This window comes from Papaver somniferum, chromosome 11 (assembly GCF_003573695.1).
Source record: "Papaver somniferum cultivar HN1 chromosome 11, ASM357369v1, whole genome shotgun sequence".
In the NCBI taxonomy this organism is placed as follows: Eukaryota; Viridiplantae; Streptophyta; class Magnoliopsida; order Ranunculales; family Papaveraceae; genus Papaver; species Papaver somniferum.
The window spans coordinates 127810418-127833423 of NC_039368.1; the positions used below are offsets into that span (position 1 = coordinate 127810418).

General features: G+C 35.3%; 3 protein-coding genes across 3 annotated transcripts; 2 read left to right on the plus strand and 1 right to left on the minus strand.

Annotated features, from left to right (window-relative positions):
• The first annotated feature begins 946 nt into the window (after window positions 1-946).
• On the plus strand, window positions 947-3127 carry LOC113322152 (methyltetrahydroprotoberberine 14-monooxygenase-like). Its single transcript, XM_026570190.1, has 3 exons — window positions 947-1754; window positions 1868-2223; window positions 2344-3127. The coding sequence occupies exons 1-3, from the start codon at window positions 1067-1069 to the stop codon at window positions 2962-2964; spliced, it is 1665 nt and encodes a 554-aa protein (XP_026425975.1). The 5' UTR covers window positions 947-1066; the 3' UTR covers window positions 2965-3127.
• Window positions 3128-15790: 12663 nt separating this feature from the next.
• Window positions 15791-17481, plus strand: LOC113322791 (salutaridinol 7-O-acetyltransferase-like). Its single transcript, XM_026570943.1, has one exon. It carries the CDS (start codon window positions 15862-15864, stop codon window positions 17275-17277), a length of 1416 nt encoding a protein of 471 aa, XP_026426728.1. The 5' UTR covers window positions 15791-15861; the 3' UTR covers window positions 17278-17481.
• Window positions 17482-19890: 2409 nt separating this feature from the next.
• On the minus strand, window positions 19891-20664 carry LOC113325107 (uncharacterized mitochondrial protein AtMg00810-like). Its single transcript, XM_026573336.1, has 2 exons — window positions 20384-20664; window positions 19891-20236 (listed from the first exon to the last, which is right to left on the minus strand). Exons 1-2 carry the CDS (start codon window positions 20662-20664, stop codon window positions 19891-19893), a joined length of 627 nt encoding a protein of 208 aa, XP_026429121.1.
• Window positions 20665-23006: the final 2342 nt, after the last annotated feature.

Sequence of the window (23006 nt, forward strand, 5' to 3'; positions counted from 1 at the left end):
TTTATCCTAACCAGCTTATTGGTGACTTTTATGTTGAAGATAATCCAACACTATTTGTGATCACCATCCATTGCTAGCTAAAAGGTGCAGGTGGGGTTATCGGTATCGATCACTTATTATGATTTTTTTTCATTATCGTGGCTTCCTTTATAATTGTAGATTTTTCTTTTTGGAAGTGTGCCACTAATCTACTGCTAGTGCTACTGCTCACTGACACTTACACATATGATTGATTTATGGCTAAACAGGATGACCACTAAATTTATTTTGGAAAGCGGAGTGAATTAATTAAGTGGCACATTTTCCATGAGAATTATTGATGGCATGCATTTAGATGAACAAGATACACCAAATGTAGTGACTGAACAAGATGCTCGATCCTAACCCCACCTGCAACTTTAGCTAAACTTTAATAATTACATGTCTTATCTTTTTATTGAATCATTTTATCTATCAATGGATGCTGATCAATAATATCATATATCTTTGCTTTTTCTTCAATCATTTAGATGAACAAAAAACACAATAAGTGTAGTGGTTGTTCATAACCCCACCTTCAACTCATTCTTCCCTTTAATAACAAATATCTTTGCTTTTTCTCCAATCATTTACTTGAACAACCAACACTAGTAAGTGTAGTGGTTTCTCATAACCCCACCTGCAATTTTTGCTTACCTTTAATAACATATATCTTTGATTTTCTTCGATCATTTTAGCTACCAATGGATGCTGATCCAAAAAGTTATGGCAAAAAGAGACAACGTGATCGAACACGAGCCTCTCGTGCACCACAGCATCAAGGTTTGTGGAAATTAACCGCTTGTAAAAAATGGAGTGCGTGATCATAATGAGGTATTGCTAAGATATAGTATCAACTTTAGTGAACTGGGCCAACAAAACTCACGAGTTGTTGAAAATTGGAGATTATATTTATAAGATAAAAGGGTCACTCCCTACACAACGACTTGCACTGCAAGTGAAAAAGAAAAAAAACAAACAACCTCAATCTAGCTAGAGTCGTGAAAAAGTTTTGTGCGACTGTTATTTAGTTAATTATAAAATTTCAATGAAGTCGTTAATGATGAACAAGTTATTATTTCTCCAACGGATTACTGATTCTCCTTCGACCACCATTATCAGTACTTTTATTGTTACAATAATATCCATTGTTTTTCTCTACACTGTCTTGTTGATAAGGACGACTAAGAATAAGCAGAAGATAGCAGCACCAAAAGCATCGGGGGCGTGGCCGTTCATAGGTCATCTCAAACTATTCATGAAACAAGATACTCAGTTTTACAGAACTCTAGGAACCATGTCTGATAAATACGGGTCGGTGTTCACACTTCGATTAGGAAACCAAGCAATCCTAGTTGTGAGCAACTGGGAGATGGTAAAAGAATGTTTCACAACAAACGACAAGTCATTCTCGAATCGTCCAAGTACGTTAAGCACTAAATACATGCTGAATGACACTAATTCTGTCGTGTTTTCACCTTACGGAACGTATTGGAGAGAAATGCGGAAGATATTGGTGCAAAAACTACTGATCTCTAACCAAAGATCAGAGGCATTGAAAAATCTGAAAACGAAAGAAATCGACAACTCGTTTGTAAAGCTTAATGATTTATGCAACAACGATGTCAGTGGAGGAGGCACAAAAGTTAGGATGGACGAATGGTTGGCTGACATGATGTTCAACATTATTGCTAGGATTACATTTGGTTACCAAAGCGGAGGAGGCGATGCACCTGGTATGTGATCATCAAATTTTCGTTAAAACCAAATTAACTTGTACTATATCTTATGTTTACATGTTATATTGATCACTTTGACACGTTCTGATCATTTTCACAAATCGAATTAGGCGCTTCTACAACATCCAAGAATGTCGAGAGATACAAGAAAACGTTGGACGAGATGTTTGTTGTTTTAGCGACGAGGTTTGCAGTTTCAGATATATTTCCATCTCTGGAGTTTATAGACCGATTGAGAGGTCTTGTAAAGGATATGAAAATCTTGGGAGACGAATTAAACTCCATTGCTGGATGTTTTATTGAAGAACATCGTCAAAAGAGACGAGAATCATTATCCTCATTGTTATCTTTGTCAAATGAATCCGTTGGTGATGAACAAGATTTCATTGATGTTCTCTTGTCAATAATGGATCAGTCACGGCTTCCCGGAGATGACCCAGATTTTATTATCAAAATTATGATCCTGGTAACATATATTACAACAGTATTTCTTTAAGTTATGGATTAATGGATGTCGTAACCATGAATATTTTTCTGATCTGGATAAATGTAATCCGGAACTAATATATGAATATTGTTGACGCAGGAAGCTTTTGCAGGTGGGACGGACAGTTTAAGTGCAACCTTAACTTGGGTCCTCTCTCTACTGCTGAACCACCCAAACGTGTTAAAGAGGGCAAGGGAGGAAATAGATAGGCATGTGGAAAACGGTAAGCAAGTGGAAGTGTCTGATATTCCGAAGCTCGGATACATTGATGCAATAATCAAAGAGACGATGAGATTGTATCCAGTCGGAGCATTAAGCGAACGATACACGACTGAAGAATGCGAGGTTGGTCGGTTTAACGTACCCGCTGGCACACGCTTACTGGTGAATATATGGAAGATCCACAGAGACCCAAGTGTGTGGGAGAATCCATCAGATTTTCAACCAGAGAGGTTTTTGTGCAGCGATAAGGTGGGTGTGGATTTATATGGCCAGAATTATGAGCTGATACCATTTGGGGCCGGTAGGAGGGTATGTCCGGCTATAGTTTCATCACTGCAGACGATGCATTATGCGTTGGCGCGTCTTATTCAAGGATATGAAATGAAATCAGCCAGCCTCGATGGGAAGGTGAATATGGAAGAAATGATAGCCATGTCGTGCCACAAGATGAGCCCTCTTGAAGTTATTATCAGTCCTCGGGAGCCGAGGCGGAGTTAAATCTTATGTTCCAATTTTACATTAGCATCTTTGATTATGAAATGTATTGCTCTTAAGTTTCTTTTTTGTTTTTTATATTTTTAAGCTTGTATGTGATCATCAGCGAAAATGATGATGACAGAATCGTCAAAAGAATCAATCGAACAAGCTATGTTGTATTAGGCGCGCCGAGGAAAAATTAGAAAACTGCACGAACAGGTATGATTTGGCGCGTTTTATTATAGGCGCTCCCTGAGCGCCTGGCACGCCTAAAACACTTAGGTGAGCACTCAGGGCACCTTTTTTTCTAGCCGTTTCCTGAGCGTCTCGCGCGCCTAGAACACTTAGGCGAGCACCCAGGACGCCTTTTACAACGTAGAGAACAAGCCTTAATAAACGAAATGGATTCTTTGAATTCAAATTTAAGTGGCATTTTTTTTAAAACTCTAAAGGAGATTTTCGCTATTCATAAAAGACAGAGAGATAATGAATATATACAGGGCTATAAGCCAAAACTTTCGTCAAATAAAGAAAGAAGCAGAATATATAATCAAAAATAAAATAACAGAAAAAGCGAGAAATTACATCAACAAGCTCATGTAAAGTGTTTCATCCTAAAATCGTTTTCAGGAGCTTTCAAGTAAATCTCCTATTTTGGTTTTTTATCGTTAATAATGGAGATATTTTGTAAAAGAGTCCTATGTTTTGTGTCTAATTTGGGTCTGGGTTGTAAAAGATACACTTGATGCATTAGGGTCGGAAACTGACTTTGACCGTCTAATTGTTTACTAAAATATCCTTAAGGAATAGTTAAATTACATCATGTCCTAACCGCGATTAAAAACTCAACGAGCACAAACAGTGACAGCGGCATTTCCTTGAACATCTAACCTGCATATTTATACTTATCTTTTTTCACCAAATCTATAAGAAGATTGTTAAAGTCTTCAGCTTAGTTAACCCACCACCGTAAATCTCAAAAATTCATATGTTTTGATCTGTTTTACAGCCACAAAATCAATCTCTCAAGTCTCAATGGTTCACCATTTTTTTCAACCAACATTCATACCAACCAGCCATTGAAAGCAAAAAAGAAACGATATAGTTACAAGGGGTTTGATGTGGATCTATTTTTATCTTTTTAGCATAAGTGATCTTCTCAAGAAAAAATGATTGATGTTATCTTTTTCTTAAAAGACAATGAATATTTCGAATTTTATAAACAACAAACAATTGCACTACTGATTCAAGAATATATAAATACAAAGACGGTTTCCGCTCGCCAAAAGTGGAAACATTGATAGACTAAGATTTAGATTGGTATTGCTGTGGCTTTTATAAAAGTATTTTTCTGTTGTGCGTTGTTGTGTTGTGCTGTGAGAAAAAAGTAGTTAGACATTTGATAAAATATTAACTAAAGATAAAGCTGATTAAAAAATAGTCAAAGTGTGTTTGGTAAAATATGAGATTCAACCATTGTTGTTGTGCCAAATGACAAAAACAGACATATCTCTGAAAATATTTTTATTCAATTTTATTGGGTTTAAAAATAATTAATTTTTTACTATTAAATATAAATATATAAAATATTAAATTTACTAAATTATACTATTATTATTATTGTTAAAAAATTATTTTTCTTAACCACTTTATATATATATATATAGAATTTTTCAAACAAAAAATTAAACTAAAATTAAGTAATTAATTAATATTTGTTTAATCAAAATCATCAACAACAAGAGACGACAAAAGATATTAGTTTAATCTTTTTTCTGATATTTTTTTTATTTTTATTTTTGACAAATTAAATGAAATGATATCATAAAATAGTTTGAAAATAAAATATAATAATATTTAAAGAATAAAATATATAATAAATAAAAAATTTATTGTACATATAATTAAGAGTAATTTTTGTCATTTATAAAATAAAATAGGGACAAAGAGAATAAATCAAGCATTAAATTTTGGTGGGACCAAAGCTTATGTTTTTGTAGCTTTTAAAAGATCCTCCTCCCTAGCTTTTAAAAGTTTAGGAATTTGGGAAGTGTTTTGGGTAAAAAGCACTTTGATTTTTTTTACCAAACACCAATTTCAAAAATTATTGACATATATAGGTTTTGAAAATAGAAGCATTACCAAACCCAACCTAAGTTGGAAGAGAATGGGCATTTTGAGGTTCATTCAATTTCTGAGATGAAAAAGTATTATTACAGAAGGGAATTCACCAGCAGAGACGCTCTGGTCAATAGCAACTACAAGAGCTAGCAAACCCAGTACCCAGAAACTCTCTTGAAAGAAATTGTTGGCGGTGATTATGAGAAGTTCCATAGCTAATCGGGATTTGGATTTTTTTGGTTTAGCTATGGCGGAGCTGAGTTGGTACTTGGTATTAATAGAGGAAGAAGATGGAAAAGGATGAAAGTGAAATAAGTTATTATCATACTTAGACAGTCAACGACAGTCAATTGATGGTCAAGGTGTTTTGTAAAATAAGAAAAGTCAGCTAACAGTTTCATAACGGTCCTCGGTTAGTCTACAACCCTAATGCATCAACTGCATCTTCTATGACCCAGACCCTAATTAGGCACAAATCTTAAGACCATTTTACAAAATATCTCTTAATAATGATTCTCATTTCCTTAAAAGGAACTAATGGGCATATTTAGTTGGGGACAGTGGCGGAGCCAGGATTTCTAAATGGGGGGTTCTTTTTAATATAACATTTCACTAGGAATGATCCTTGGTTACCTTTACAACCAACAACTGGAATTAGCGGTAGTTTAGTCAGGCATCAGTGAAAAATAGACAACATGTGGTAGTGATCACAGGACAAGGGTTATTCTTTGTTTGGAAAAAAAAAATTTAGCCGTCTCAACAGACAAGGGTTGTAACTGCATAACAAAAACAAAGTCTGCAGAGGTATAATCTGCACTGTCAACCAACGCAGAAAGAGTGTAATAAACTGCTGGTGCATAATCAAAGCACAAATTCCCAACTCATAACCTTCTTTGACTGCAGACCCAAAAAAAGCGACGGCAACAGTTTGGAATGGATGTACCAAGCCTGCAGCAGTCTAAACACGCTACAGAGGCAGGAAAAAATAGGAAACCACCATTGCAAGTAAACTGCAATTCGCTGCAGGAACAGAAATTGTGATGTAGGTGTCAACAGTTCAACTGTGACTACGACAAATCTATGTTAGGAATACATCTCATCAAGACTCAGTCAAAGCTCTTCTAGTAACAGCTGCCAAGAGAAAATCATGTATCAATCACTAGCTTGTGTTACGCTACAGATTGATATGGATTTATTGCAAATATATTCTCTATAATTGCTAGCTTATGTTACGCCAAAAACATCTCTGTCACCCTTGTAAGAAAGGCATGTAATCTCTATATATTTGTCTACCTTTCCACCAGTTCAAATGTGGATCAATTCACCAAAATATTGTATTATGTTTTGGTATCAGCCAGAAAGATCCTAAACCACGCTTTCTTCATTTTTCCGCATCAATGGCAGCACCAGAAACATCCACTGTTCAAGCAATTCATATTAACCATATCATCAACATCAAACTCAATGATACCAACAATCTTTTATGGAAGACACAATTCAAGCCACTACTGAAGGGCTATCGTTTAGAAGGATATGTAGATGGTACTTATGCAAGACCATCACCAACCATACCAAACACACAAGATGTTTTACCACCATTATCAAATCCTGCATATGAGAAGTATGAACAGCAGGATCAGATCCTACTAGGCTGGATGCTTTCATCCCTCACAGAAGGAGTATTAGGTCGTGTATCTGGTTTAACAACTTCAAAAGAAGTCTGGGATGCACTTGAAAAAAGATATGCACCCAAGACAAGGGCACATCAGATGAATCTAAGAAGGAAACTAATGAGTTTGCGCAAAGGTAACAGCTCCATGTATGATTATTTTGCAAAATCTAAACAATTATTTGATGCCCTTACAGCATCAGGGAATGCACTTTCTAAAGATGATATGCAGCAATCAATCTTGAGTGGGTTGGATCAAACATATGATTCAATTGTCACTTCGCTGAGCACTGTCGAAAAGATAGATATGGATGCATTTTATGCACATCTGATCGCATATGATATGAGACTTGAGAAACAACTAGCTTCTATTCAGCAACCAATGGAAAATATTGGCTCTTCATCTACTGCACCACCATATCAAAGACAAGAGCAAGGAAGGTTTCCCCAGTATCGATCTAAACAAAATCAAGGTTTTCGTCAGCAAAATCAACACAATCGACAGCCTAAAAGAGATCAAGGACAAGGTCCTTGTCGGATTTTCAATCGCAAAAACCATAATGCAAGTTTCTGCTGGTTTCGCAAAGATAACAATGCGCGACAAAGAGGAGAACCAACTGCATATCTTGCTTTACCTGGTGGTCATGCTGATAAGAATTGGGTGATTGACACAGGAGCAACTCATCACTTAACTGCAAATCTCAACAATCTGAACATCAGGCATGAATATGATGGAACTGAACAAGTTCGTGTAGGAAATGGCAATGCTCTACACATTGAACATATTGGTAATGCTTCTTTTACCCATAATAATCGATCCTTTAATCTCAAAAATATACTTCATGTGCCTGACATAAAAGAAAATCTTCTTTCTGTTTCAAAGTTCTGCAAAGATAATAATGTATATTTTGAATTTCACTCCAATTTCTTTGATGTAAAGGATCTCAAAACCAGGACAACACTGTTGCAAGGCAGGAGTAAGAATGGGCTCTACATGTTTGATGATGTTCGAGAGATTACCAATACAACTCCAGCTGCTCTAGTAACCAACACTATTCCGCTGTGGCATCAGCGTCTAGGACACCCAATGCTCCGTACTGTTTTCCGAGTCATTAAAAAATTTTCCCTTCCAGTTTCCAATAAGAAGTTTGAGTTCTGTCATTCTTGTCATGTGAGCAAGAGTCATAAACTTCCCTTTCCAAATAGTAGTATTGTAATCGATAAGCCATTGAGCTTACTTGTGTCTGATTTATGAACATCTCCTTACTTATCTAGAAATGGATATCGATATTATCTTCTGCTTATAGATGTTTTCTCACATTACACATGGATCTATCCACTAGTTCGTAAATCAGATGCATTTCCTGTGTTCATTCAGTTCAAAAAACTCATTGAGAATCAAACTGATCTCAAGATTAAAGTTTTTCAGTCAGATAATGGGGGAGAGTATAAAAAGTTCACTGCCTTTCTAAATAGCTCAGGATTTATACATAGATTTTCATGTCCTCATACATCAACTCAAAACGGTCTTGCAGAACGTAGAATTAGACACATAACAGAGTCAGGCTTAGCACTTCTTTTTCATGCCTCAATGTCAAAATCCTACTGGTTTGAGGCTTTCACAACTGCATGTTACCTCATCAATAGACTCCCAACTTCAAAAACTGAGTCTAAATCTCCTTTAGAGTTATTATTCAACAAGACTCCTGACTGCTTCTCTCTTAGAGTTTTTGGATGTTTATGCTATCCATGTCTTAGACCATATGTCTCAAACATAGTCGAACCAAGATCTTTACCATGTGTTTTTATAGGGTACAGTAGTGCTCACAAAGGTTATTTATGCTTACATGTTTTAACCAACAGGCTATATATCTCTCGACATGTCAAATTTTTGGAAACAAGCTTCCCATTTGCTGCCAGGCAACAGGTAAATTCTCCTAAATTCACACAGAAATCACTCACTACAAAGCTCTTAAGCTCATCTGTTTTATCAGTTCCATCTTCTAGTGCATCACTTGAACCTGTCCAACCAGCATCACCATCCATTGAAGCTGAAGCTGTAGTTGATCAACTGTTGTCCTTTAGTCTTCCAGAAGTATCATCTCCAGTCATTGATCAACCCACATACAATACTACAGTTGGTACTTCATCAGTAGCAGCTGATAGCACTATTTCTCAAGCTCAACCACAAATTCAGCAGCATCATATGGTCACACGAGCTCGATATGGCATTAGAAAGCCTGTAAACAAGTTATGTCTGCAAGCAACTAAATATCCACTAGAGACAACACATATTACTGCTCCAACATCTTATACTGAAGCATCAAAAGATCCAACAGGGAGACCACCCATGGATGATGAAATTAATGCTCACATTCGCAATGAAACTTGGAGTTATGTTCCATATGAGGAATGGATGAATCTAATTGGCTCAAAATGGGTGTTTCGTGTCAAAGAAAAAGCTGATGGGTCAATTGACAGACGCAAAGCCATATTGGTAACACAAGGATATAATCAGCGTGAGGGACTTGATTACTATGAAACATTTAGCCCAGTGATAAAGCCTAGCACGATAAGGCTTGTTCTCTCAATTGTTGTGTCTCAAAATTGGACGATGAAGCAATTAGATGTCCAAAATGCATTTCTGCATGGTGAGTTAACTGAAGTCGTATATATGAAGAAACCACCAGGGTATGTCAATCCTGACTATCCTAATCATGTTTGTAAGCTCAACAAATCGATTTATGGGTTGAAACAAGCTCCGAGAACTTGGTTTTCCAAATTAAGTAATTTTCTCATTGCACTGGGATTCAAGGGTTCTATTTCTGACAGTTCTCTCTTTATACAACAAGCATCGGAAGGAGTTACATATGTCCTCATCTGATGACATCATCATCACAGGTTCAAACTCTGCTCTTATCACCAATCTTATTACTAATCTGAGCTCTGCCTTTTCAGTAAAGGATCTGGGAAACCTAAGTTACTTCTTAGGCATAGAAGTAATCCACCAAGACACATCAGTGATACTCAGTCAGCAGAAGTATGTAGTTGATCTACTCAAACGAACAAAAATGGATGCTGCTAAACCAGTCTCTACACCTCTTCCAGTAAATGCCAATATCAGTAAACACGAAATTGTGAAATTTGAGGACCCTACTCTGTATCGTAGTGTCTGTGGAGGTTTACAATATCTTCATCTCACCAAACCAGACATTGCGGTAGCCGTCAACAAAGTCTGTCAGTATATGCATAATCCTTTTGTTGAGCATTGGGATCTAGTTAAGAGAATCCTACGATATCTCAAACATACAGTGCATTATGGTTTAGTTTTCCGTCCTTCAGCGGATACAACACTTCATGCCTACTCAGACTCTGATTGGGCTGGCAGTTTAGATGATAAAAGATCAACAAGTGACTACGGTATTTACTTTCGCAGTAATCTTATTTCGTGGAGTGCACGCAAGCAAAAAACGGCCTCTAAATCCAGTACTGAGGCTGAATACAGAGGCATAGCCATAGCTACATCAGAATTGATATGGCTTCAGTCACTATTGCATGAATTGGGCATTGCAGTACAAGTTCCAACATTGTGGTGTAACAATCTGGGGGCGACTTATCTGACAGCAAATCCATTCTTTCACGCATGAATGAAACACATTGAAATTGATTACCATTTTGTACGAGAAAGAGTTGCAAACAAAACACTACTTGTAAAGTTTATTTCCTAAAAAGATCAGCTAGCTGACATTTTTACAAAGGGTCTTGCTTCTGTAAGATTTGAGTTTCTCAGAGACAAGTTGAGCATTCGGCCACTCATGCACAACTTGAGGGGGGATGTTAGGAATACATCTCATCAAGACTCAGTCAAAGCTCTTCTGGTAACAGCTGCCAAGAGAAAATCACGTATCAATCACTAGCTTGTGTTAAGCTACATATTGATATGGATTTATTGCAAATATATTCTCTATAATTGCTAGCTTATGTTACGCCAAAAACATCTCTGTAACCCTTGTAAGAAAGACATGTAATCCCTATATATTTTTCTACCTTTCCACCAGTTGAAGTGTGGATCAATTCACCAAAATATTGTATTTTGTTTATCTAAAGCACTGCCGCAGCAGTTCCAAGACTCTCATTAATCCCGCTTCACTACCTAGAGAAGTCTGAACCATTGCAATAGCTCCCAGACTTGATTAAGCCACTGAATTAGCAATTGTTATAACAAACCCCTTGGATTAAAATTAAAACAAGTTTCAATGTCATCCAGAAATCAGAGCAAAACTTCACAATTTCAAAAAAAATTTAATTAAACTCAAACCCTAGATGCTAACTAGTTATAGCTAATTTCAATAATCAGTGATTCAATATCATTGTATCAATATTAGGAAAGCAATAAGCCAATAACTTTCGTCTCTTACCAAACCCCAATAAATTACCAAATCCTAGAAAATTTAAAAAACACTAAACACCAATCAAAAAATTTGAAGTAACAGGAGGAAAAAAATGAGGCATTTGGGTACTAGTGAATGAAGATAGTATAAATGCAAAATCCCTTACCTAAAGAAATCGTGATTAACACTTGCACTCACCACCCCCTTAAACTGTTTGTCTCGGCTATCGTTTTCTCTCTATTCTCACTCTGTAAACTAACCACCGATTGAATTTTGGAAAGTGAGACATATGGGCCTAAGTGGTGGACTAAATTTCTTTGACTTGGTGGACTAACCCAATGGCAAGCATGTTCAACTTCTAGGAGGAGAACCATTATTTGTTCTTTGCCTTTTGTAAATAAATCTGACCTTCCTCCTCAGCCAGTGGCGGATGCTTCGACTAATGCTCGGCGAGAGTCCCAGGGACGAACGCAAGATTTTTTCTTGGTTAGGGCTAGAATCCCATTGGTTGGCAAGGCGACCTAAGGTCGCGGCAATTTTCTCTGCACGAACCCCAAAACTAGTAGGCAACAATGGGTCACCTATAGACTACTAGATTGCTAGAAAAAAAAACACTAAAACGACCGAAGTTAATAGCGAAAAGGTGATAAATTAATACCTTTTGAAGAAAAATGGGAAATAAATATGTTGAGGAAGAAAAGTAAGATTTTATGTCCAATACTCTTATTATGTGGCCTAATTTGTATAATGATAATCACTAGAATTTTCATTGGTTAATGGTGGCCTAACTCAAAATCTACAAATTTTCTTAAAAGGACGGGCTATAGCCCCCACGCCCCTTACTAGGCCCGTCCCTCGGCTAGACATGTCTAACGGATACCCATAAATAAAGTACTTAATATAGCATTGGAGGTTTAACGCGTCTATGCGAGTTATTTCTTCTCAATCCTTATGGTTAACATTTTTTTTTTAATTTGGGAGTGATCCCACATTTTGGATCTTTCTTCTCAATCCTACATTGTGCTTCTCTTTAGTTGTTCTTGTTTTTGGCTATTTGGCATTGTTTAGTTGTAATAGCTTGCATAAGGCTGGTGTGTTTTTCAATTTAATTATCTTTGTCAAGGAAAAAATAAAATAAAAAATCCCAACTATCACACAACTGTAAAATAACACAAAACTTGTCCTATAAATATGACGTCGAATGAACTTACCATGGACATCTAAAATTCACCCAACCAAGCAGAAATGGCATTCTGTGCTTGACAATATTACATAAAAGAGCACACGTAAAAGAACATAAAAGAGCACAGGTAAAAGAACATGAGTTTTATTCCGACCACAACATATTAAAACTGAGATGAGCACTTTTTTGTGGCAGCTAGTTGACACGTTTTGCAAATTCGTAGTTCGTCTTTCTAACCATTACTTTTTTAATTTTACTTTTCATTTATGAATAGTGGATCCTGATGCAAGGATTTGGGTGGGGTTATTTTCTAAAAAAAAAAATTATCTGAGAAGAAATAGGATTTTTTTTAAAGATAATTTGTAAAAGTTGACCCCCCGTAGATTTAGAGCGATGGGCATAAGTGGATGTTCTTGAAAATCATTTCACTGCAAGAATGAAAATATAAATAGATAAACTAACGGAAATGCTATCCATGTCTAGCGGATACCCATAAATACCTTTTTGATGGTTTAAATTCTTTCCAAAATAAGCCTAAAATAAGCCTTTAAGAAGTACAAATAGCTGTGCTAGTGCTCATACATTGACAAGTTAATTGATTCATCTGAAAAACCAAAGCTTGTAAAGACTTTTAGAAGAAAATTATATTCCAGTCAGTCGAAGGCTTTTGACAAGTTCAGAGTGAATCAATAAATGAGCTATAATGGTCTTACATTAAGAGCGTCTAGACCCACCGAAGCAAATCACCGTGAATCACACCGAAAAAGAAATGAACGGAAGAGAAAAACCCTCTCTGCATCCTAGTTAGTAAGTTCGCGAATGATTCGCGAATTTTTTCGTATCATGAATTTTATCGTCTTATTCGCGTACGTTTGCAACTCCGAACCCAAATCGCGTATTATGTGGCATTCCCGGATTATTCGCGAATCGTTCACGAATTTTACGTATCTCGAATGATACGTCCGCTTAATTCGCCATAAATTCTTTAGGTTTTACTTTTCAAAGACTCCGCTTTTTGGGCTTTACTGCCTCCCGAACATACACGACCGAATATTAGACGTGTTGTAATTTTTATGAAACAAAAACGACTGAAGAGATTTGAAGGTGAAGGTGAGAGAGATCTCAAACTCACTAACCAAGCATCTAAACCACCATACGACGTCCTCTTAGATAACTAATGTTGTATATATTATTAATATCATCATATTAAGTTTATTTTTTCTTTAAATAACTCACACATATGCATAAAAATTGGTGTATGACCTTATAAATACAAATTATTTGTTATATATAGATACCGAATTTTCAGAACCGAACTCACATTTATAAATCGAATTATACACGTACGTATGTCGTTCCGAATTACTGACGAATCACGTCCCATTGATCGAATTTTGGACCGAATCTGGATTTTACAAAACCGTATAATACTCGTACGTTTACCGTTCCGTACGTTTGACGAATCCCGAATTGCTAACTAGGCTCTGCATTGGAATGGTGAACGGGCAGATCTGGTCCCCATTTTTTATTTCACGCGGTGATATTTGCGGGAGATATTCAAGGTCAATCTAGACTTTCTGTTACATTAATCATTTTTATTAAATTTATAGTCACGGAACATTATAATGATGTCGGAGGATATATAATGATTATTAAATTTCCATCCTCAGTGACTACAAAGTAATTTGATTGGGTTTTCCATCATCTGTCAGAGGCATAAGCAACATGATTTTGTTATTTTTTTTATTTTGAAACATGATAAGTTGATGGACAATCCTTTTCATCCTTGGATTGGGAGGGATTGGGTTTTTAATATCCAAATGGGACACCTAAAAGGGCCAAAACAATATCAACTTGTTACAATTTGATGGTCCACCATTGGTACACCTTTAGCTTTTTCCATAAGGAGATATCATGTTTTCCATCATCTTTATTAATTTCCTTGTATTTTTAGGTACCACCTAAAAAAAATTAGGACCAACAATAAGACAAAATAGGATCATCCAAATCTAAATTGAAGTTAGCCCTTATCTCGCGTATTTCGTAATGGTAAAATTGTCCTTCCATAATCGGTAGTTAATACTACAATCGGTAGTAAAGTGTGTTACTTTAATCTCCCAATACGATTTTCGAATTTTAGTACTACCATAATCGGTAGTAAATTTAACTTCCGAATGTATATTGACCCAAAGTGAGATTTCGCCAAAATTCTAAAATTTTCAAACTTTGGTACTACTATAATCGGTAGTAAAGTGTATTACTTTAACCTCCGAATATACTCAATTTTCGAATTTTGGTACTATCATAATTGGTGGTAAAATTTAACTTCCGAATATATATTGGCCCTAAAATGTGATTTTGCCAAAATCCTAAAATTTTCGAACTTTCGTACTACCATAATCGGCAGTAAAGTGTGTTACTTTAACCTCCGAATATACTCAATTTTCGAATTTTGGTACTACCATAATCGTTAGTAAATTGTGTTAATAAGTGATACTTATTATCTACCGATTGTGTTCATGGCCCAAAATTCAAATTTTCAAAACTTAATAAAATTTCGAAATTTTCTACTTTCACAAGCGGTAGTTAATGATGTTCATTATCTACCGATTGTGCATAACTTTTAGTACAGAGAAATTGAATTTTTTGAATCAAGAATAATAGGTAGATAACAATCAATTTACCTACCGATTATGGTTGATGTTCTTAAGAAATGAAGAACATCAACCATAATCGGTAGGTAAAGTAGATTTTTATCAACCGATTATGTTTCTGCTACTGTAAATCCAAGAACATCAAACATAATCGGTAGGTAAAGTAGATTATTATCTACCGATTATGTTTCTGCTAGTGTAAATCCAAGAACATCAACCATAATTGGTAGGTAAAATGGATTGTTATCCACCGATTATGTTTCTGCTATTGTAAATGCAAGAAAACTTTCGGATCAAAATTTTGATTTCAAGTAATCAAATCCTAATTTTGAATCACAACTACTATCATCTGTTCATTTTGTTTGATTAACTCCTTTTTTTTTTGATGTTCTAAGTTTCAACTTTAAAGTTGATGAATTTGTGGTTTTAATTTTAAACAATCAATCATAACATTTGTTTGATCGACGATCTTTGTTTTCAATCAAAACTAAAATGATGAAAAAAAATTTCAATAGATAGAAAAGAGAAGAAGAAGAGGATTCGAGGAATGATATGAGAGATATAGGTTTAGATTTAGTATAAAGGTAAATGACAATATAGACAATTTATTATTTTTAAGACACCCTTAACCCCTTTCAATGGAAGAGAATAAAAAGGTGGCCCCTGGTTGGATTAATTTGTCGGAGGATACACAATGACCCAACATGATAAATTGATAATGATATAAAAAAACTCCTGTTGTTAATCAAGAGAGTGAGACCACGAGTTTCTCGTGCACCCACTAACCATTCGTTTCATTTTCCTTCACTTTTCATTCTTATATTTGGATAGTTTCACTTCATCACTACGCATATAATCCAATTTGCATTGTTTATCGACCTTGAGGAACAATTAGGGGATATGGCAACAATGTCTAGTGCTGCTGTAGAAGTGATCTCGAAAGAAACGATTAAACCAAGAAATCCAACACCATATCAACTTAGAAACTACAATATGTCACTTCTCGACCAATATTCTTCTCTAGTTTATGTTCCGATCATTCTTTTCTACCCTGCTGCCTCCGACGCTAATAGTACCGGAAGTAAGCACCATGATGATCTTCACTTGCTTAAGAGGTCTCTTTCTGAAACGCTAGTTCACTTTTATCCAATGGCTGGTAGGATGAAAGACAACATGACTGTTGACTGTAACGACGAAGGTATTGACTTTTTCGAAGTAAGAATCAAAGGTAGAATGTGTGACTTCATGATGAAATCAGATGCACACTTAAGTCTGCTTCTTCCGTCTGAAGTCGCTTCCACGAACTTCGTGAAGGAAGCACAGGTGATTGTTCAAGTGAACATGTTTGATTGCGGTGGAACTGCCATTTGTTTCTGTATATCAAACAAGATTGCAGATGCATGCACCATGATTACCTTCATTCGTAGTTTGGCAGGCACCACCAACATAGCTCGTCGTGGGAGCTCTATTGCTGCACCAACCACAAATCAGAATTTGGTTCCTTCTTTCGATTCGACATCACTCTTTCCACCTAGTGAACAATTGGCATCTCAAGTTTCCTATCCTACACAGGATAGTACCAGCGTAGATAAACTTGTCAGCAAAAGATTTGTGTTTGATGCGGCAAAGATTACATCTGCACGTGAAAAATTGCAATCCTTGATGCATGATAAATACAAATGCCATAGGCCGACAAGGGTTGAGGTAGTTTCCGCTTTGATATGGAAGTCAGCAGTGAAATCTGCTCCGCCCGGTTCTATATCCACTGTAACCCATGCCATGAACTTTAGAAAGAAAATGGATCCACCATTACAAGATGCGTCATTCGGGAATCTTTGTGTGGTTGTTACAGCAGTATTACCAGCAACAACGGCGACAACAACAAATCCAGCAACCAAAAAAGTTAGTAGTACGAGTAATGAAGAGCAAGTGGCACTTGATGAGTTAAGTGATTTTGTAGCCCTATTGAGGCGCGAAATAGATAAGGTAAAGGGTGATAAAGGTTGCATGGAGAAAATCATTCAAAAGTTCATCTATGGTCATGATGCTTCCGTAGCGAAAGACAGTGATGTTGAAGATAAGGTGACAGCTTTGTTTATGACTAGCTGGTGCAAGTTTGGATTCTACGAAGCTGATTTTGGTTGGGGAACGCCAGTTTGGGTAACTACTGTTCCATTAATTGAGCCAAAGTACAAGAACATGGTTTTCATGAACGATATGAAATGTGGTGAAGGAATTGAAGTGTGGGTGAATTTTCTGGAGGATGATATGACCAAGTTCGAACACCACCTAAGAGAGATCCTCCAACTGTTTTGATTTTCAACCGTTTCCCTAATAGAGGTCAATTGTCGTGTTTGTCCATCTTAACTACCATCTTTATTCTCTTGTTTTCATACTTGTATTTGTCTTACTCCGGTAATCCTTCTCTTTTTCTTGTCGGATTTCTCGGTATTGTACTCTTACGGTATGTTCTTGTTACTTTGTATTCTCTTATTTTCAATTTTAGGCTGGGTTTGGTAATGCTTTTATTTTTCCAAAAGCACCTTCAAAACCTATATATGTTAATAATTTTTGAAATTGGTGTTTGATAAAAAATGAAAGCGCTTTTTACCCAAAGCACTTCCCAAATTCCTCAATTTTCAGAAGCTGGGGAGGAGGAGCTTTTAAAAGCTACAAAAGCATAAGCTTTGGTCCCACCAAAATTCAATGCTTGATTTATCTTTTTTGTCCCTATTTTATTTTGTAAATGACAAAAATTGCCCTTAAATATGTATACAATCAATTTTTTATTTATTTCTAATATTTCATTCTTTAATATTATTATATTTTATTTTCAAACTATTTTATGATACCTTTTCATTTAGTTTGTCAAAAATAAGAATAAAAACAAATATTAAATAATAAAATATTTGTTTAATAACACAGTTGATAATAATATTAAATAATTACTTAATTTTAGTTTCATATTTTGTTCGAAAATTATATATATATATATTTTAAAAAGTGTTTAAGTAAATTTAATATTATATATGTTTATGTTTATATTTAATAGTAAAAAAATTAATTATTTTTAAACCTAATAAAATTGAGCAAAACTATTTTCAGATGTATGTCTGGTTTTGTCATTTGCTACAACAACAATGGTTGAATATGGTATTTTACCAAACACACTTTGATTGCTTTTTTAATCAGCTTTAACTTTAATTAATATTTTACCAAACGTCTAACGGTTTTTTTCTCACAGCACAGCACAGCAGAAAAGTCCTTTCGCAAAAGCCGCAGCAATCCCAAACTAAGCTTTAAACTCATTGTAACATTGGAATCCCATTAATGAAAAGGTTCCTTGTTTATCAAAAGAAAAAAAAAACTACCGTCTTTATTTTTACGTATTGTCATCTGGTTTATGATGAGAAGCAATAGGTTATAATGGAAATAATTTGAAATTGATAACTTGAAAAGGATAAATAATCAACCAATTTAGTTTCTTCTACCCTTTGAATAAAGGAAGAACCTAAAAAAGGAGATTCTTCTCAAATAACTTATAATTTCTGCCCAATTAAATTGGAAACTATAAGATTATGAAAGGCATTTAGTTGATACTCTAGAATTAGATGATCTAATTCCCCCTAGAGATAGCAATTAGGTTTGAAAGAAGAGAACCTCTCATCCTCACACAATATTCTAAAACCAAAACTTCTTCCTTTAGCCTTATCTCTTCTAATTTATACTAGCACCAAGGGCATACTTGGCATATTCAAAGTAATTCTAGGATGGACTATAAATGGTGCTTCAATATCAATATGAGACATCCACAATACAACATCCTTGTGGTCATAGTAGAGAGCATCCCCAAGTAGTAATGACACACCAAGTATTTCTTCGTTTGTCAATACATCATCCTCCCCTTGTTTGAACAAATTCGTCCACGAATTCTTCAAAGCATATTCTCCATTAGTGCTTGAACTTCTTCCTTGTATGAAGACAATTCTACCTCTACACCTTCCATTATAATTACTCACCAAATGTAGTACTTTGTGGTCGTAGTTGGGAGCATACCAAATAACTAATGAAACATGAAGTAGTTCTCTCAACCTTGCACGGTGAACAAATCCATAGAACTTGTCTTTAATGAAATCCCAAATTAGATCAATATATATTGACTTTCTATTTTGTTGTAACTTGAGTGAAGGCTTGCTTCCGATAATTATTTGTTCACATACTTGAAATTGTTCCCGAGATCTCCTCGATATGGTATCTTCCAATTTGATATCATATAATTGTTTCCCATCTTCTATTTCGTCACCAAGTACCTTGCCAAATGTGGGACACAATAATAATTTATGTTCTTCTTCTTTCTCTTTACTTCTACTAGATAGCACTTGCTCCATAGTAGTGAAATAATCAAAGTCTTGGATTGGGGATAATTTCCCTTAGAGAATAATGTTCTCTGGGAAACATATTTATATCAAAGCAATAAATACCTCTGGAGAATACCAGAGTTAAGTCGGAGATAATTCTCCTTATTCTAAATATTACAAGAGTTAAGTCGGAGATAATTCTCCTTATTCTAAATAAGGTAAACATGATAATATCCATTCTATTACACCCCCTTAGTCTGAACGGGAGAGGAGCAAACGCTAAGACTAGACCGAAAACGAACAAATAGCTGAAGAGGTAGTCCCTTGGTGAATATGTCAGCATACTGGTTTTCAGAGGGGACGTGTAGAACTTGAATGTTACCAATACGAACACGTTCACGTACAAAGTGTATATCAATTTCCACATGCTTGGTGCGCTAATGTTGAACAGGGTATCCAGACATATAAATCGCACTCACATTATCATAGTATACAATAGTAGCACGTCGTAGAGGAAGATGAAGCTCTAAAAGGAGGTTGCGAAGCCATGTAGTTTCAGCAACAACATTTTCTACCCCCGGTATTCAGCTTCAGCACTGGATCGAGAAATTGTTGCCTGACGTTTGGATGACCAGGAGATGAGGTTGTCACCAAGAAAGACGCAGTAACCGGAAGTCGATCGACGAGAGTCAGGGCATCCCGCCCAGTCATCATCAGAGTATGTTGTTAATCCAGAAGTAGTGGAGACCGAGATAAATAAACCGTGATGAATTGTGCCCTGAAGATAGCGAATGATTCGCTTAAGGGCCTGCATGTGAGGCTCTCGTGGGTCGTGCATGAATAAACATACCTGTTGAACTGCATATGAAATATCTGGCCGGGTGAAGGTGAGGTACTGTAATGCTCCATCCAGGCTTCTGTATAGAGTATGATCCTTAATCGTAGGACCTGAAGTAGCACTGAGCTTGGAGTTGGTGTCGACCGAAGTAGACACTAGGTTACATTATGTCATGGAGGCACGAGAAATGATGTCCTGAGCATATAATGACTGAGACAAATATAACCCTGAAGATGATCGAGTGACAGTAATCCCCAGAAAGTGATGTAGCGGTCCAAGATCAGACATGGCGAATTCCCGTTTCATTAGATCAATGAAGCGGTGTAGGAGAGTATTGTTAGAGGCAGTCAAAACAATATCATCTACATAAAGCAGTAAATATGCAGTATCTGAGACGGATAGATAAACAAAGTGAGATGGGTCACACACACTACCACGAAAACCACAATTAGTAATAAACTTGGGAAACCTCTGAAACCACGCCCATGGAGCCTGCTCTGATACCATCTTGGATTGGGGATAATTTCCCTTAGAGAATAATATTCTCTGGGAAACATATTTATATCAAATCAATAAATATCTCTGGAGAATACCAGAGTTAAGTCGGAGATAATTCTCCTTATTCTAAATATTACAAGAGTTAAGTCAGAGATAATTCTCCTTATTCTAAATATTACAAGAGTTAAGTCGGAGATAATTCTCCTTATTCTAAATAAGATAAACAGGATAATATCCATTCTATTAGATTTGATCCACATTCATGCCATCTTGAAAGATTGGAAGATTACCCACTATTTCACCTTTCTCGTGACTCAAATAACTATCAAATTTTGGTGGAGACATTTCATCAAACATCTTGTGGGAAATTTGTTCATCGTCATATCCACCAACCAAAATTAATACATCTAGTTCACTTACATCATCACAATCATTAGGTAGAATCCTTTCTTAGTTATGGAGACTTACAAGTTTCCAATAATATACTTCACAAATTTCTCCCATTCTTAGATACATATCATGAAACACTTCATGTACAGTATTCATTAACACATCCTTTGAATGAATCCTACCCAAATTAACTTCTCTTTTATAACTCATAGTGAAATCAATATAAGATTCAATAACCCAATTTGAAAACACTATCAAAGAACATAATAATCGACCAAAAATACTTGAGAAAGAGATTAGTAGTGTTTACCTCAAAAACAAATATCTTCACCAATCACACCTTTTCCCCTTGAGAATCAAACCAAAGCTCTTGATACCAAATGATGAGAAGCAATAGGTTATAATGGAAATAATTTGAAATTGATAACTTGAAAAGGATAAATAATCAACCAATTTAGTTTCTTCTACCCTTTGAATAAAGGAAGAACATAAAAATGGAGATTCTTCTCAAATAACTTATAATTTCTACCCAATTAAATTGGAAACTATAAGATTATGAAAGGCATCTAGTTGATACTCTAGAATTAGATGATCTAATTCCCCCTAGAGATAACAATTAGGTTTGAAAGAAGAGAACCTCTCATCCTCACACAATATTCTAAAACCAATATTTCCTCCTTTACTCTTATCTCTTCTAATTTATACTAGCACCAAGGGCATACCAGACATATTCAAAGTAATTCTAGGATGGACTATAAATGGTGCTTCAATATCAGTATGGGACATCCACAATACATCAGTTTACAAACGGAAGACTTTGTGTTGGCTTTTTTCCTCTGAATGGACTTTTTATTTTATTTTATTATTAGTGAAACTGTGTGGAAATTTGTTAATCAAACAAAAATAAATATAAGGTTGTGTTAGATAACAAAGAAAGGAAATAACTCCATGAAATTCATGGAATCAGTTCCTGAGAATGGCAAGAAAAGACTTTCCATAAAATTTTATGGAATTAAGTTTAGAACATATTTTAGATCACGTTTTTTTTTACCATTTATGGAACATAAATTTTTGATCAAACGACGAAAAACACGTTATTTCCATAGAAATATGAAAATTCCACAGAAGTAACATCTATCAAACAACCTAAGGGAAGGAATGAGGCCTAATCACAACCAAAATTAAAGAGAAAAATATATTTAAAGTATAACAGTTTCATGGCTTTGTTCGTAAGCTTGAAATGCGATCAGATCCATATTATAATGGATCCAAACCTAACGTTTTATTGTTTTATTATAAGAAAATAGAACAACCAAAAATATTTTCTTTGTTTTTCTTTATAACTTTTTAAAATATTATATCCAAAATTTTCTTTGTTCACTGGAATTTGGATTGTTTTTATTTTAGATAGTTTCGAGGCAGTTTGGTCCACCCACAAATAAAAAAATATGTCGTCTTCATATTTTTTTAAAATTTTAAAATAACTAAAATACATTTTTTTGGTCCACCCACAGATAAGATAGCATATCTGATCCTTATTTGTTTAAAATTTTGAAATAACTAAAATACCTTTTTACCTCTTTTAATAATGTACTCGAAATTGTGATCAACATTTGTAATTTTTGTTAGAAGGAGAGCAAAAAGAATTTGTACTAGTATTGGAAGAACAAAAATTGTGTCAACTCGTTAGCTAGGGTTTGTTATGTGTGTGCAAATCGGGCATAGTTACCCTTTAAGCTAGGGTATGATATGTTTTTGCGAATCAGACGTAGTTACCCTTACAAACCGCACATAATTTCCACACATGCTTGACATCACCATAAATTAAATTAACCCACATGCTCGACATCACCGTAAATTAACTCAATCTATTCGTGTCTTGTTCATATATTGTCCCCTGCAATGTCTATTTAAAACATGGTTCTAATGGACGAGTAAAAATTAGTATGAGTGAAATGGAC